This window comes from Drosophila gunungcola, chromosome 3R, assembly GCF_025200985.1.
Source record: "Drosophila gunungcola strain Sukarami chromosome 3R, Dgunungcola_SK_2, whole genome shotgun sequence".
Classification (NCBI taxonomy): Eukaryota; Metazoa; Arthropoda; class Insecta; order Diptera; family Drosophilidae; genus Drosophila; species Drosophila gunungcola.
In genome coordinates, this window is record NC_069139.1 from 20,325,290 (window position 1) to 20,340,602 (window position 15,313).

Here is a 15,313-nt window from a genome sequence, read left to right on the forward strand (position 1 = left end):
GGTGTGGGTACTAAATATTACTAAGAAAGTCAACTTTTTGTTATAAACAAAATGGTTACCATACTAAAGCAAATAATTAGAATTTTAAGAATGCATAATACGTCTTTTTGACAATCTAAAAACCTGTATTTTAGGAAGCAATTAAAAAAAAGGAATTAATGTATTTATGTAGACTAAAAAATATATGAAGTAAACACTTCCCTAGGCGAAAATAAATATTGGTCAAACATCCTGTTGACACATGAGCGCACTACAGTTGGTTTCGTTCTGGGACTTTGGGCATGATACCCTCAAAGAATATATTTAGCCCGCTGCTTTGCATAATTTGATTTACAGAATCCAGCTTTCGATGCTGCTTGCCTATTCAGAACTCGTCGGACCATGGCTCATTATAATGTTTGTGCGCACAATTAGTGGCCGGCTAAATACAATAAATTATCATAATAAGGTTGAAAATATTTTCAGCCCGTGCAGGCTGCAAGTTGGATTGCAGAAAGAAGTGAAATGTATTTACTTGATCTGAGCGCAGCGCCATCAAGTATGCAACAATAAATCCTGAACTTTCACCGACAACAGTGACACCAAAGCAAAGAAGCAAACTCATTACAAATTGCTGCATTAATTTCAACGTGACGGGCGTGGCGAAAAGGTGAGAGGCAGCCACTTGAGCTGCAGTCCTGTTCAAGGAAAATGCAATTAAAGCGAAGGGCACAGGACATCTGCAGGAGCAGCGCTGTACTCGTAATTCAATAAGGAATAGAAAGACAGGATCGCACAATACAAAGAGCATTGCAGGCGACTTGAAGGAGATTGAAATTAAGTGCCGAAAAAGCAAGTGTACGGGAAAAAAATAATTCAGTTTATTTTGTAATTCTGACCTTACGCAATAAAATTAAGTTCATTTAAACATTTTAGTATTTTTGGGCTTAAATGGATAATTAATTTGATATAAAAATAAAATTAAATTCATTGAATTATTTAGTATATTTGGGCTTAAGACACATGCAAATATAAATATATTCTAGCTTAAATTTATTTTTAAAATTTTGAAAGACATTTGGCTGTACAAGCAGAGTATGGCCTGATTTTCACTATAAACCTAATTTTAGAGAATAATGAATATAATATTACCTATTTTTCGCTGTTTACATAGAAGAAAGACAACGAAAAATTTCTATTGAAAAGAGGGTCAGTCGAAAATTCGCAAAAAAAGAGGGGAAGCGTGGGCGACTAAGGGTTAAGGCGACGGACAGCTGTTTCCGCTGATTAATTGCCCAAACGCAAGACATGCAAATTAAATTAGCCAATAAACGGCGGGCGGCCTGACACCCAGAAGAAGGGAAACGGAACTGAACGATCCACCCAGAACCGTGAAAGTGCCAACTTCGAAATTTTACTCTTTTTTCTCCATTTTATTTTATGTTATTCTTTGTTTCTGGCAAAAGGTTACACAGCATTAAAAACAAATGAAGCCCTAATGAACTTCGAATGCAGTCAAGGGAAAGGATAGCAAAGGCATCGGACAGGAAGGCGCACCAGAAGGGAAGGAGGACAGAGGACAGAGGACAAGGTCTGTTGTGGAGGCCAGTGTTGAGCCAGTTCTGCCACGGGGCAGGCACAAATAATTGGCTTAATTTTTAATTGACGCGAAATTAATAGCCTTCGCCAGTGGCCAGGAATTGGGGCGAGGCGGCGAAATGGGGGCACACCGGGCACCGGATTGCTCAGCGACATGATAAATGAAAACAGCGAAGGTTACGTCAAAGTTTTGACCAACAGTTTCAAAGGAAAATACCCTAACCATTGAAATGTCAAGTAAACTGGACATATTTTAATAATATCTTCTGCAAATTAAAAATTTTGTAAACAATTTTCAATGAGCATTCGACATATTTATTCTAAAATATTTTTTATCATTCTAACTTTGCAATGACTGATTTGCATTGAAAAATGTGCAATTATGCAATATTTTTAGCAAAAAAAAATATTTTTGGGAACATCCCTGCAAAACTAAAACAGAGGAACAAAATACTTGACTTTTCAATTGCAACTGACTTTCTTTTACACCTTCCAACACAGCTCCTTTTGTTTCCCAAAGCAAAACTTTTTATCCCTAGAAAGTATTTTTTTCTGGAACTTTTAGCAAATATTCTGCACTCGAAAATAAAATAGTAAATTAATTTGGAAAGTGTGAACTTGCTGGCACAATGGTTATACCTTTCCTGGGAACTCCGAGTGTTCCGTTTAAAAATTAAAAAAAAACTTGAGCACAAGTTGGAGTTGAGCGTGCTCAGTTCAAACTAAGCTTAAGTTGAGTTTGGCTCATTAGCGTTTTTGGTCAAAATTATTAATAGCAAGGCAGCGGCAATAATGTGGCCTGGCCACGCCCCCTGGCAGGAGTGCAATTAAGCAGCTGTTAAATTTAATTAAGCAGCAGTTTGCTGGAATACTCCTATCCCGCGTATCCTTCGGCACGTTTCCTTTTGGCTTAATCACGGCCCACGCTAATCAGGATATATATGTGTGTGTGTGTGTATGAGTTCTCGTAGGTGTGTGCTGGTGGCTAGGTGTCCGCTAGTTAGTTAGTCCTGCCTGTGTGCTGGGATAAACTTTTCAACTTTTGCACGGCACAAATGTTAAGCGTGAAACTTTCGCCCCGCAACAACTTCGACATGAAAATGGGCTGGGAAAAGGGAAAGCGATAGGAACTGAGACTTAGGTGCCTCAAAAAAAAGTTTTCGCATAACGGAAACGGAAATACACGTCAAGTGTGCGGACAGGTGGATCTCTGTGGGCTTGTTTGTGTGTACCAAACAAGACGAAACAACTATTTATTTAACTGCCGACATTTTTGGGGGTGTGCCCATCAAGAATCATCATAAAAACGGAGTTCCAGGCCCGAAAGTTTATTTAGTTGTTGGTGCAGATTTATTTGGGTTAGTGCCTGAAATATGAGGAAATTTATTAGATTGTACTGATTAGAGGTAAGGTTGATTATGCTGCCGACCTAGATCGCCAGGGATTATTTATTACTTTGAAAGTAAGAAGAACTGGGTTTCTTTTCATATTAATTGTGAAAATGGCCATGCTTTCAGCCATACACACATTCCTTGAAAAGTAAACGACCCAGGCAGAAAATATATAATATAATAAAAAAAGACCTTCCAAGCCTAATTAATTTAATTGAAAAGTCTGGAGAAAATAAACAACCCTAACTTAAAATATGTAATTTAATGATAAAACACCTTTTAAATTTAATTAATTTTATTTCAAAGTCAAAATAAATAGAAAAACCTTTTCATGTTACCCCTATTATCCTCCTCTTCAATCGCTTCATCTCAGCCAATTTATGTGATTGTCTAACAAGATTTCATGTTCAGTTGCTAAAAGATTTTCTATCCGTAATGTGTTTTCACGCAACCCCATTGCCACCCAATCCCCACTCCCGTACATTACCTTTGCCCACGCCCCCAGCCACGCCTCTTTGTTACGCCCTAATGTGTAAATTGCTACGCCCGCTAATGCATTTATCCTTGACAAGCGACAAGTAGAAAGAATACAAATAAAAGACACCCCCAAAAAATCTTACCGCAATGGGAAATACGGAATCAGCATCGCGAGAGCTACTTAAATATATAGTTGATATATTTTACATACACGAAATTGGTTTTTAACTGTATTCCGAGGACAGGCAGACAACCGCAGAGGGCGGGAAAAGTGGGCGGGGATGGGGATCGTGGGTGGCCAGGGAACTGAGCCTCTTGAAGCGGCTGAGCAATTTCATTTTACAACCACTCGTTGTACTTATTCCTCCTTTTTTTGTGAGTTGGCCCTGTTGTTGCTCTTGCATTGCGCCATTTAATGTAAATCGTAAATTTAAAATGTCATGTAAAATGGTGGGTGGCTGGGCGAAAGCGGGGAGGGGCGTGGTACCCGGCACTCGAAATCGCCTGGGCCTCCACTAAAGCGACAAAAAACACCGAAAGACAAAGGCGAAAAAAAGTGCAAGAGGAGACGGCCAAGGAGCGCAGCGAAAAATGTTATTAAAAGCCGTCGACTCTGATTGTTCCAGGAGCAGGACAATGCCATAGTCGAGGGTCCTCAATCAAGCGGATGTTCCAGCCTCAAAGCGGCTTTAATAAAATCAAGTTCTCAAGAATGAGATTTTAAAGAACTATTTTTATTTTTCCAGGTGGCCAAAGGTAAACGAAAAGTGTTTAAATATTTTAAATAAATATATATTTATATTTAAATTATTTATATTCTTCTCTATATATATATATATGTTTTAGGCAAGTTTGCCTATACTCGATTTTTTTAAACAACTTCATATGCCCATATTTTGATATATTATAAAAAACATCTACATTTACGAATAAGCAATCCAGTGATTGACATTTAAAAGGGTACAAAGCTTTGGATTTTTTTTACTGATTTTAAACCATATTTTTGGACCAAGTTAGTGAATAACAAAAATAATACTAAAATAAAATAAAATTAATAAAAAAATAAATAAGTTTGCAATAAACTACAACTTTAACAATTACAATCAGTAATTAAGATCTCGGTGATTAGGGATTGCAGAACGCTTAACGAGTTTGGCATCCATTGAACGGAAAAGGGCGTGTCCCTAAGCTAAGGTTTTTTGCCTTTAATAGAATTTTTATGAACTTAAGTAAAGTCGTGTCCAAATCACACGCACACACACTCAGGCACACAAACACACACACAGAGATGAGAGACTTTCTGACTTACGCAACAGCAAAAAGCTTTCAAAAAGGCTAAGACCGCCCATCGGCCGTTTGAAGGGGGCGTGAGGGGAAAAAATAGGAGTGGCAGGACGAGTGCGAGTGCGTAAAATGGCAGTTAATCGTGACCACGTACCAGGACTATTAATAAAAGCGTCTTTAGACCTACATTTTGTGGACATTTCGTTGCCATTTCGACTGCACAACAATGAAGCCGCAAAAGAAGCAGAACTTTGGCGCATCATTAATTTCACGCAGCGTACAACTGTCAAACCTCCCCTCGCACTTCTTCCTGGCTGTTTTTCCCCCACCACCTCCCCAGCGCATAGACAAAAGCCATGTGCAGCTGAAAAAAAAAAACAACTGGAAAAAGGCAAACTTAATAACAACAAAATGGCCTTTGTGGCCTCATCTTGGGACTGGGTCACACACAGGCGGTCACTCACACATGCCCTTTGCCAAAGGCAGCAATTTTGTAATTTATCATTGCACAAAACATACACTTACCCATATGTGTGTCGGCCAGTCCCGCTTTGTTCTTGCCAAATGAACTTTAGAGTCGAAAAGGACTCGACTTAACTATTTAAACCCGTCAATGACCCCCACAAATTAAGCTCACTTGGTCTGAGTAGTTAATGGAATATCAGTGAGTAGCAAAACTGTTTTATTTTAGCTATAAAAAATAAATGTTGAAGCAATACACACAAATATATTACTTAAGTAATTTAAAAAGGTATATAAAACTCAATTTTAATAATTGTTTTTTAATTATTTTTTTAAGTTCAGTTCAGTAACCAAAACAGACAACGTAATTATACAATCTTAAAAATACACATGTTAACAAAACATTTTGAAACATAAAAGAATACCAATATGGTACCTAATTTACTTTAATATTAAATGGAAATGCTAAAATTGTTTATAAATTAAATAAAATCTCAATTGTATTTGTTAAAAATGAAACATATTAATTTTGTATCAATTTTTAGGAGCTCAGCTTAATGGAGTTTCTCATAAACGAAACTTTCGAGTTTTTGGTTCCAAAAAGACACGGAAAAGTTCTGTTACCCAGTAATAGGTTAAAAAGCCGTTACAACAAGCTAACAATCATTCAAAACCGGCAAACAAATCGCCGGCAGCCTTAGCCCTAAATAGGAACACAGAAAACCCAGAAAATAAACAAGGAATTGCTTTCAAATTAAATAAATAACCAAACTGAAAACGAACAAGCCACCCGCTGCGGTTTTCGCCACCCCCCGCCGCCACAGAAAAACATGTTTGGCTAAACCCCTTTGGCACATCAAAGTCATTCGCACATCGGCCGCGCCCCTTTAAATGTAGCAATTCTCTGGTTTTAGTATATATTTTTTTTGTCACGTCGCCGGACACGGCGACACACGAGTGCATTTCAAGAGTGTTTATGTGTAAAAAGACACTAAAAGACACACTATTTTAGAATATAAAGTTGTATTGATAAAGCGAATAATAACTGAACTTTAAATAATTTCAATCAAATTTGAAACCAATAAATACGGAATAAATGTTTATATTAAGCTTGTGGTTTCTTTTACTATAGATATATGAATTTTAATACTTCATAAAAAACTCATATTACTGAATATTAAAAAATATTATATATATTATTTAACTTACTTTTTTTAAGTTGGCACACATGTTCTACAATTCTGCAATTCCTAATTACTCTTTACAAAAACCCAAATTGAGGTGATATTTGGATTAAAGTCTAAATTGTAAAATATTTTTTTATGTGTAGGAGTGTGCACGAGTGTGTATTGGTTAGTTGGTTGTCCAGTATCGCACGTGCCTCACTCGGATTCCATTTTCCGACTTCGCCGTTTCAAGCTCTGTCTTGGCCTGGCCAAAGCTGTCCGTTGACTTTTGGCTAGATGCATTCCACGCTGCGTTTCCATTGCGGCAGTTTAGTTTATGGTTTTGATTTCCTTTGCGCTACTCGTTTCTTAATTAGCTGCCAGCGCCATTTCACTCTCTGTTTCCCTCTTTCTTCTGCTTGTGGTGTAATTGACCGTGTAAACCGGGCTTAAGTCACTTAACAGTCGCTTAACACATGCAGCTGAAGGGATGGCACCAAAAAAAAAAGGATCTGCTCCTGACCCGAACCACTTTTCGATGCCTTTTTTTCTAGCGGCGAGGGCCGTGGGTGCGGCTTGGTTGGGCAATTTGCATATTGTTTTGTGCTTTGCTGAACTTTAGCTTGTGCCCGAAAATGTGTTGCATACTTTGCGGCGCTATGCAAATAAAATCACAGTGGCTACTGACAAATATGAAACATTATTTAAGACTTCTTTAGGTTAAATTGAAATGGCTTAAAAAATTACAAAGCTCAAGCTTCACGAGCATGTACTTTACAAAAATATTTTACAAAAGGTTAGCCATTTACAAGGAAATATAATTTAGTCTGACATTTATTTGATTGGTTTTAAAAGCTGCTAAAACCTATAGTACATTTCTGGACAAATTATTTCGGTTAATAGGTAGTTTGAATTAAGTTTGTTAAAAAAATAGTCTAGTTATATACAAAAGCGCAGGTTATTTTATAATATTTAACTATATTCTTCTCACTTGCATTCACAGCTGGCTTTTACTGTGCTACAGTTTTCATAGAGAACAAGACCCGGGACAAGTTTGCCGCTCGGCATGGCAAACAAATAGAAATTAACATGACATACTTCGCAGGACTTGCAGCTCCTCAGTTCAGCTGGTGTCAGGACTGGATTCGGTCCCACGAATGCTGTTCCTGCGCTGCTGCTGTTGATGATGATGATGGAGATGGTGCCGGAGATGGAGACCCTTGAGGATGGGGATGTAGATGTGGCAAAGGAGAAAACGAGCTCCTTTCCGAGCTACGCATGTGACGTAACAACAACAATAAGGACAGCGACAAGCATGCACAGCGGGGCATGGCCCGTAGAAAAAATGAAAAATGTAAAACAAAAATCTGGCAAAAACTTTTCTAATTTAAAACTGCCAAAAAAAAAAAGAATGCCAAAAATAAAATAAAGTATGGCAAGAAAACTCAGAAAAACGACATTAAGTTGGAGGGTTGGGGGCACCACGGAATCCTTCAGCTTATCCTAATATTATCTGGATCATACTTTTGCTTAAAAAGAGTATAACCGATTGTGGAACTATAAAATTAACACTCAATTTATTATTTATTGTAAAAACAATTCCTTTAACGACATTTTTTAAAAATGATTCTTAGCTAGCAATGGAATTTTAGCAACCACAAAGAATTAAGTACTCGTTTTTAAATAAAATTTTGAATGAAAGGTAATTAAAAAAAAAAATGTTTTTTTATATGTTTTTTTAAGACGTTAAATTCTGTAATTAAAGGTTAGGGTTATAATATATTATGTTTTTCATAGAGTGTTTCTTCCTCGACAAAGGCAGTGCCAAAAATTTTACCATTTTTTTCCTGGTTCTTTTCATCATCAACACGCTTTATAGAATGTTAACCCTCCCCCTGCCAGTCAAAGTGCTCAGCAAATTATGTCTGTTGACAGTGCCGAAGTGAAAGTCCTTTGCCTCTGCCAGCAGGACCTGCACATGTTGATGAATGCGAGGCCAAGAGATTTCAACTTTCTAATTTAATGCGACAGTGAGACAAATAAGGCGGCAGAGACAAAGGCAAAGGCTAGGGGGTGGAGCAAAGTGCTGAGACAAATAAATGATACTGCAAATTATTTAGGCAGCCAACGTGGCGTATGCGCAATGTCTGTTTGACATAGCAAATGCAAAGAACTTGCCATATTGTTGTCTCTCTCAAAGAAAACGTTTTATTCCAACGAAAACTTTCGTGAAAAGTCATCTCTTAATTGAAAATTAACAGCGTCTGAACAGATGTCATTGTGGTTCCGTCTGATAGCAGCTGGCAAATGCTTTTACATATTATTTTAATTTATTTGGGTTGGTTTCAAAATTAAACTGATTTGGCCAGATAAGGACCCCCAGTATTTTATAGTCATTTTAAATGTAACTTTTTATTTTTGTGTCTTTTAAGAACTAATTTAGTTTTACAGATTGCAGGGTGATAAACACTTAAACATAAATCGCTAAAATATTCCGCCGAGGCAACTGATTTGATTGCGTTCCATAAGAACAGTTTCAAGCCTCGGAAGCACTGTTAACTCAGACGGGAAGACCTCGGGACCCCAATTAGGTTAGGACCTGACGGACAATGTCCGGCGGCAGCATGAAATTGTTTTTGCGCAGTGGAATCTCGCTCAGCTGGCGGTCGATGGGCGACCGGGTGTCATACAGCGAGGGCGACTGACATATAATGGCCAAGGTCCCGAAAACACAGGACAGCGTGAAGAGCCAAAGGAAGAAGCGGTCCAGCACCATCGATACGAATTTCCAATCCTCCACAATCTGCGGCGATGAAACAATAAAAAATAGATTTTTAATATCATTGGCTGTAACGTTTTTGCGGCTGAACGAAATTGGTTTTATACATTTTTTTTGGGGGCCTAATAAAATATAGCCCTGCGGCTGCCTTCCAATAAACTCGAGTCGCAATAAAAATATAAAGTTATGATTTAATATTTTACAATTGTTTGCTGCACATTTGGGACTCTTGGCTCCGTTCAATGCATTCAAGTCGAACTTAAGGGCAATAAACAATAATAAAAGAAACCGGAGGCAAAAGACCCCCGCCAGACGCCGAAAATATGGCAATGTAAACAATAACAACGCCAAGGACTCCTCCGACCACCAAACACCATCCTCAAGGAGGACACGCGTCAATAAAAATGGGCAACAAAAATAAGCACGGCTTGGAGATGGCGGCAAAGTTGAGGAGCCTGTGTACCCACCTCGTTATCCTTGTCGGCATCCTTGATATGCTGCGCAATAAATCTGACCGCACGCAGCGCCTGCAGCACTTCGGGTGTTAAGTTGCGCGGTATCACGTTATCGGAATCTGTCAAGTTTCCGCCATGAAATTCCAAAAAATGGAAATAAAATATTGGAATAATAAATAAATGCGAGAATCAAGACAAACCCTCCCCCTTGGTTGTGTGTGTATCATGTGTGCATCTAGGCTTCAACGTTTCCCTGTGAGCTGACAAATAATTTGGCCCTTGCATGGACTCAAATTAACGCCTAAAGGCAATGGGACTTGAGCCTAACGAAGAAGCTGAGTTATGCTCATCAAAAATAATTTATGTACCGTGCCTTCTTTAGTAGTTTATCTTTAAGACTTGGTTGGAAATGTATGAAATAGTTAAAAAAGATAAAAGGAAGTCACAAGCACATATTTATTTTGAATAAACAACATTTTCCAAAACACTTGCCAAATAGAAATCGCTACTTTTAAACTTAAGTAATTTGCAAAATGAAATAATTGTAAATAAAATGTCAAATATGCAAAAAAAAAGAATATTTTCTACATCAACATAACATGGCAAAACATAATAACGTCTAAGATTATATGCCGTAAAATTAAATTTATAGATATGTAATTTAACCTATTTAACGTTGCTGTTTTTCAATTTTCATCATTCTTTAAGCCATCAAAAATGCATAAAAACTATGATATGTTTAACGAGCGCTTTTTTTATATATCTAGCCTCGTTTTATGATCAAATACAAAGCGGCGTAGATTGAGGGAGTGAGGTCACAACAATGCGACCCCTTTATTAACCCCCTTTTTTAGAATTCCCTTGACCATGACCGTGTTTGAACTTGGACCGCATAAGCGTTATTTGTCGTCAGCCCATAGCATTTCGCGTTTTATTGCATTATTTGCCCTGATGTTTTTCCCCATTGTGTGTGTTATATTTGATTTCAATTTGGGGCCGGCAGGCATGCAAAATATTTGTGTATTTATGGTTAGATTTCGCGCACTCACCCACAGAGTTCTGCATGCCATTATCGTAAGCGCCGTCCTGACTGTCCTTAAACTCGCTGGGAAAATCGCTGATGCTGTCACTGGTGGGAAAACCACAACACAAACAGGCAGAGCGGCGGGGAAAGGTCCAAATTCAAGTGTTTACTTTCAATTTCGCGAGATACCACTTACCGCACATCGATCTCGTTGGTGTATCCGTTGCTGGGCGTGGAATCGTCGTAGTCGGGCAGAGTGTACTGCGTTCGGCGCATCATCATCAGTTTGGGCATGAAGTGCAAGAAAAGTTTTCGCACCAGCGGCGACATGTTGTGCGTAGAGGGGGATCTGTGCCGCGGGCGATTGACACCTTTTTTAAACCCCCACTCAGAAAAACAAATCACCAAAAGCCCAGAAAACCGCCATTATTATTAAACCAATAACAATGTTTTAAGGAGGTTTCAGATTTCTCAAAAAAGATTTTGATGTGCCAATCCAGAATCTTGACATGAAATTGCCCCCCTCGTAAGCATAATAGAAAATGAACCTCAAGGTTGGAAAAACTATAAATCATGGTTTTAAAGTTATTTAACAATATGGCGACGGAAAACCATTTAACTTTTGAACATTTCTTTTCGAACAATTTTAAGGTTTTATAAAAGTAAGACTATATATTTCCACACATTTCTTATCTAGACATTTTTATCTAGAAAGATTTAATAGAACTTTAATACTAGGCGCTTTATAAATTTAAATTTATAAATAAGAAAATTATGGCGGTTTCCTGACTTATATGCTGATTTTACCTGAGCATGTTTCCGATTCGAGACTCACCTGAAATGGATGTTCAGCACACAGACCGTTGTCCAGACGGACAGCGAGACGAGTATCATGGTAAAGAGCAGATACTTGCCCAGCAAGGGCACCGCCAACGAGGTTGGGGGGATAATTTCGGCCAAGAGCAGGAAAAACACGGTCAACGACACGAGTATTGAAATACATAACGTAACCTGTCAACGAAATGTTTACACAATTTCCTTCTCTCGATATCCACGGCTATCGGTGGCCTTTCGATCCGACAGAAACACGAGCCATCAAACAATCAAACCAACAATCAACCAAAAACGACAATGAACACAGAACAACAACCAATTTAAAACACAATCATCATAATTTGTTAAAAAAAAATTTGCCAATTGCTTTTACGTAAAATAAAATGGGCCGCAGCAAGTCAGTTTTCATTAATTTTTAGAGCTTACTAAGACCATAAAACAAAAAAATACTTTTAGCAATTGTTTGCATCTGTAATCAATTCAAAAAGAATTAAATTAAAGAATACGTACTCAAGAACTGCATCGCGTATACTGTGACCAAGCTAAGGACCCACAACTAACACACTCGCGAACACACAATCTAAGGGATAACCTGATCCCATCCATATCAATCAATCATACGAAACTTACACGAAAACAATCAACACCAAAAAAAAAAAAACAAAACAACAAAGCGCAATTTACTACCATTACATGTGTGGCTGTGTGTCGATCAAAAAATCGGGTAGTTTGTACCACTTATGTATCTCTTTTCCGGGGGAAGTTTTTAAGTACTTTAGCCCTAGTTCTTGACATGAAAACTGTTTCCATGAATCACTCCAGAGGTAAACGTAAATAAAAGCAACATTAATTCTAGAATATCTTGTTACAAGATAAAGCTAAAAGTTTTTTGGTTCCTTGTTTCATAAAAAAAAACATATATTGTATTAATAGGTACCTAACGTAATTAAATATTTTTTGACGCCTTTTAGATTTTCTGCAACAATGGCGATATTAAATTAATTTTAAAAATCAATTAAATGTTTTTCTAGTTACAACATAAATCTATTAGCCATTTAATACCCTTTATATTATTCTTGTTTTTTTTTTTAATTTAATATAGGTTACCAGCAAAATAGTTACCATGACAAAAATATTATTTTTAAAAGCTTAACCAATTATTTTACTACGCCAGGGATCTCCGTATTTTATTTTTACCTTAGCGTACATGCTATATTGAATGCCAACTTATATTTTAGTATGATTGAGTTGATATCGGGTATACATATCAACATCGGTGGCAAAGCATTTACCTTTTACTTGAGCAAACGAGCGATACGAGTGAACAAACAAACACTAAGGCAACGACAAAAGGAATATAACAACAAACTGCACGAGCCCAGTACGTATGTGTGTGTGTGTGTGTTTGTGTGAGTCTGAGAGTGTGTGGGTGTAGGTGTGCCTGTGCTGAATGCAGGTGTCCTATATGTGTGTGTGTGTCAGTGAGTGGGTGTGTGAGTGCGCTGCTCAATTACAAGATACGCGATATGGACAAATTTTGAGAATGGCCTTTTGACATTTTGATTTCGATTCGATTTGGTTCGATGTCGCTATCGATTGCGCATTTTTAAGCATTCGATGAAAATTTACGTTATGAGATTTCTTTACTCAGGACAGCACAAATGATATTCAACGCAAAACGTGATATTCGGGATATATTGTTTATATGGGGCGTCAATATATGTGTGCTGCTTTCAAAAATTCACAGAGCGCTGCGGCTGCGATATTTGGAGCTGATATTTTGATGGATAGATAGGATTAGCTAATTATCATTATGATATATCTATAAGTTACAAAATTGGAGTATGAAATAGAGAAAGTTAGAGTTTGGAAAGAGCAGGTAGTGCAAGTTGAGCTCTTCTTAGAAAGAATTTAGATTTCTAATATTGGTTATGGACATTTTTTTGAAAGCCAATTTATGATTTGTAGGTTTTGGGTATAGACTGCAAGAGCTTAGCTTTAGGATAGCAGACTTGAAAGATTAAGGAGTAATAGTTAAAGTAATTTAAATAAGTTGGATTGGTGCATATGAGGTAGATAGTTTATCTAAGGTATAGATATTGTAGTGGTCTTGTTTATCGAAGTGTGATAGTTGATCAGGAGTAATTAAATAAAATAATGTATAAAAAAATCTACAAGTTACACAGGGGTTGCTTTTTAAATGTTGTTATACGATAAAACTACTTGAATGCAAAACCAAACTCATAAATACATGCTTCGTGCTGAAAATCAGGTAAATAAAAGTTATACCTTTTCGCCCGAATCACTTGGCAAGTAAAACACCAACACCGTGAGGAATGTTAAAGCCACACACGGAACAATCAAATTCACCGTATAGAATAAAGTCTTCCGTCGCATTGTCAACTTGAATGTTATATCTAAGTGATAGATAACATTGTTTAAATATATGACATGAGAGAAACCTAAGCTAAACTCACCTGAGAACGGTTCCAATGTGTCGGGGTAGTATTCCTCGTTTTTAGTAGCCGGCACCTCAAGTATGTCCCATTCCACAGACAAATAAAATTCGGTTAGGTCGATTCCCACTTGCACTAGGTTACTCCCAGGAACCTGAACAAAATATGATGAATGCCAAAACTTTCATTTTTTATATATATATTAACATTACCTGATCTAAATGTTTCAGATCTACCTGGGCCCCATTGTAGGTCCATGAACCGAATTTCATAAAGCAGATTTGCTCATCGTAGGGAAAGTATTCAACATTCATTTCACAGGATGACTTGTAAATAGCCGGTGGCTCCCAAAACACTTCACCAGTGTACTTAAGAGTGGCTTTGGTCATTAAAGTCACCTATAGATAATAAAAAACAAAGTTAGATCTAGTATGTAATTAATATATTCGTGATGCACCTCATAATTGCCATCCCAGTTGTTGTAAAGCACAATGTCGGGCACCCAAATATGCTCAGAGGGTACATAGAGCTGTTCAACTCCACCATATTCCTCCGGATCCCAACGTAACTTGTAGTCGAACCAGCGCTGTTAATGAATATTAAAATCAATTAAAATAAACAACAATTTTCAATTAAGTGAGTAGCTCTATTTACTACTCCTGTTTGATAATTACCTGTTTCACCCACAAATTAGTGGTCATCACCTGGTTCTTTAGGTTGACCTCAATCAGCTGAGACAATTTCAGACCAAGCCATACCGTCAGGGTCTCCGTGTTGTTCACAACGGGTCTAATCAATCGATTATAGTTGCTCAACAAATCATCATAGAGACGTTTCGTGTCCGGATTTGCCTCAAAACTTATTGGAGCTGTGCGAAAGGAAGGAAATTGAAGAGAATTGTGCCGAATTAATATCCCAAACAAATGGTAAATTTCCCAAAACAAACTTCTGCGCATACGCTGCTCTTGCTCTCTTCGTGGGCGCAGCTTCCTGACATCTGTCAGATACTTGGGATACAGCATCACGGTATCGGAATTTTCACAGATTTTTCATGGGCTGGTACACAATCTTCCTATGCTTACCCGTGGAGTTTGCCAAAGGAACCAGTAGGAAAACACACAACAAACTCCAATGCCACATTTCGTTGCTGTTTTCTCTGCCTATCTGTGAAATTATTAGCTATAAGTTTAACTTTTTTGACAAAACTTATGGCATTTCGCTTGGAGTGTTTTTTTGGTACATCCTCACGGTCGAAGAGTTTAATCTCAACTGAGTTGTGCCTTTTGACAGATGCTTCAGCGGAGATGCCCGATAGCCCTATAAGTATTTATCCGAAAGGATCCTGACAATTGTCGTCATATGCGCGCACTATTTGAATTTATTGATTTATTTTATCCTGACGCGATA

General features: G+C 37.6%; 1 protein-coding gene across 1 annotated transcript; it reads right to left on the reverse strand.

The window, feature by feature from the left end:
* Window positions 1-8,760: 8,760 nt before the first annotated feature.
* On the reverse strand, window positions 8,761-15,158 carry LOC128266552 (acetylcholine receptor subunit beta-like 2). The gene is made up of 11 exons (XM_053003143.1): window positions 14,989-15,158; window positions 14,581-14,774; window positions 14,364-14,492; window positions 14,119-14,304; window positions 13,928-14,060; window positions 13,740-13,867; window positions 11,452-11,627; window positions 10,813-10,965; window positions 10,642-10,721; window positions 9,605-9,711; window positions 8,761-9,161 (listed from the first exon to the last, which is right to left on the reverse strand). The coding sequence occupies exons 1-11, from the start codon at window positions 15,044-15,046 to the stop codon at window positions 8,946-8,948; spliced, it is 1,560 nt and encodes a 519-aa protein (XP_052859103.1). The 5' UTR covers window positions 15,047-15,158; the 3' UTR covers window positions 8,761-8,945.
* Window positions 15,159-15,313: the final 155 nt, after the last annotated feature.

Coding starts and splice junctions, on each gene's coding strand:
- LOC128266552 (XM_053003143.1), bottom strand. CDS start 15,046: ATGTGGCATTGGAGTTTGTTGTGTGTTTTCCTACTGGTTCCTTTGGCA. Junction 14,775..14,988: donor TCCTTTGGCAAACTCCACGG/GTAAGCATAGGA, acceptor CCTTTCGCACAG/CTCCAATAAGTTTTGAGGCA. Junction 11,628..13,739: donor CAAGTGATTCGGGCGAAAAG/GTATAACTTTTA, acceptor TTTCGTTGACAG/GTTACGTTATGTATTTCAAT.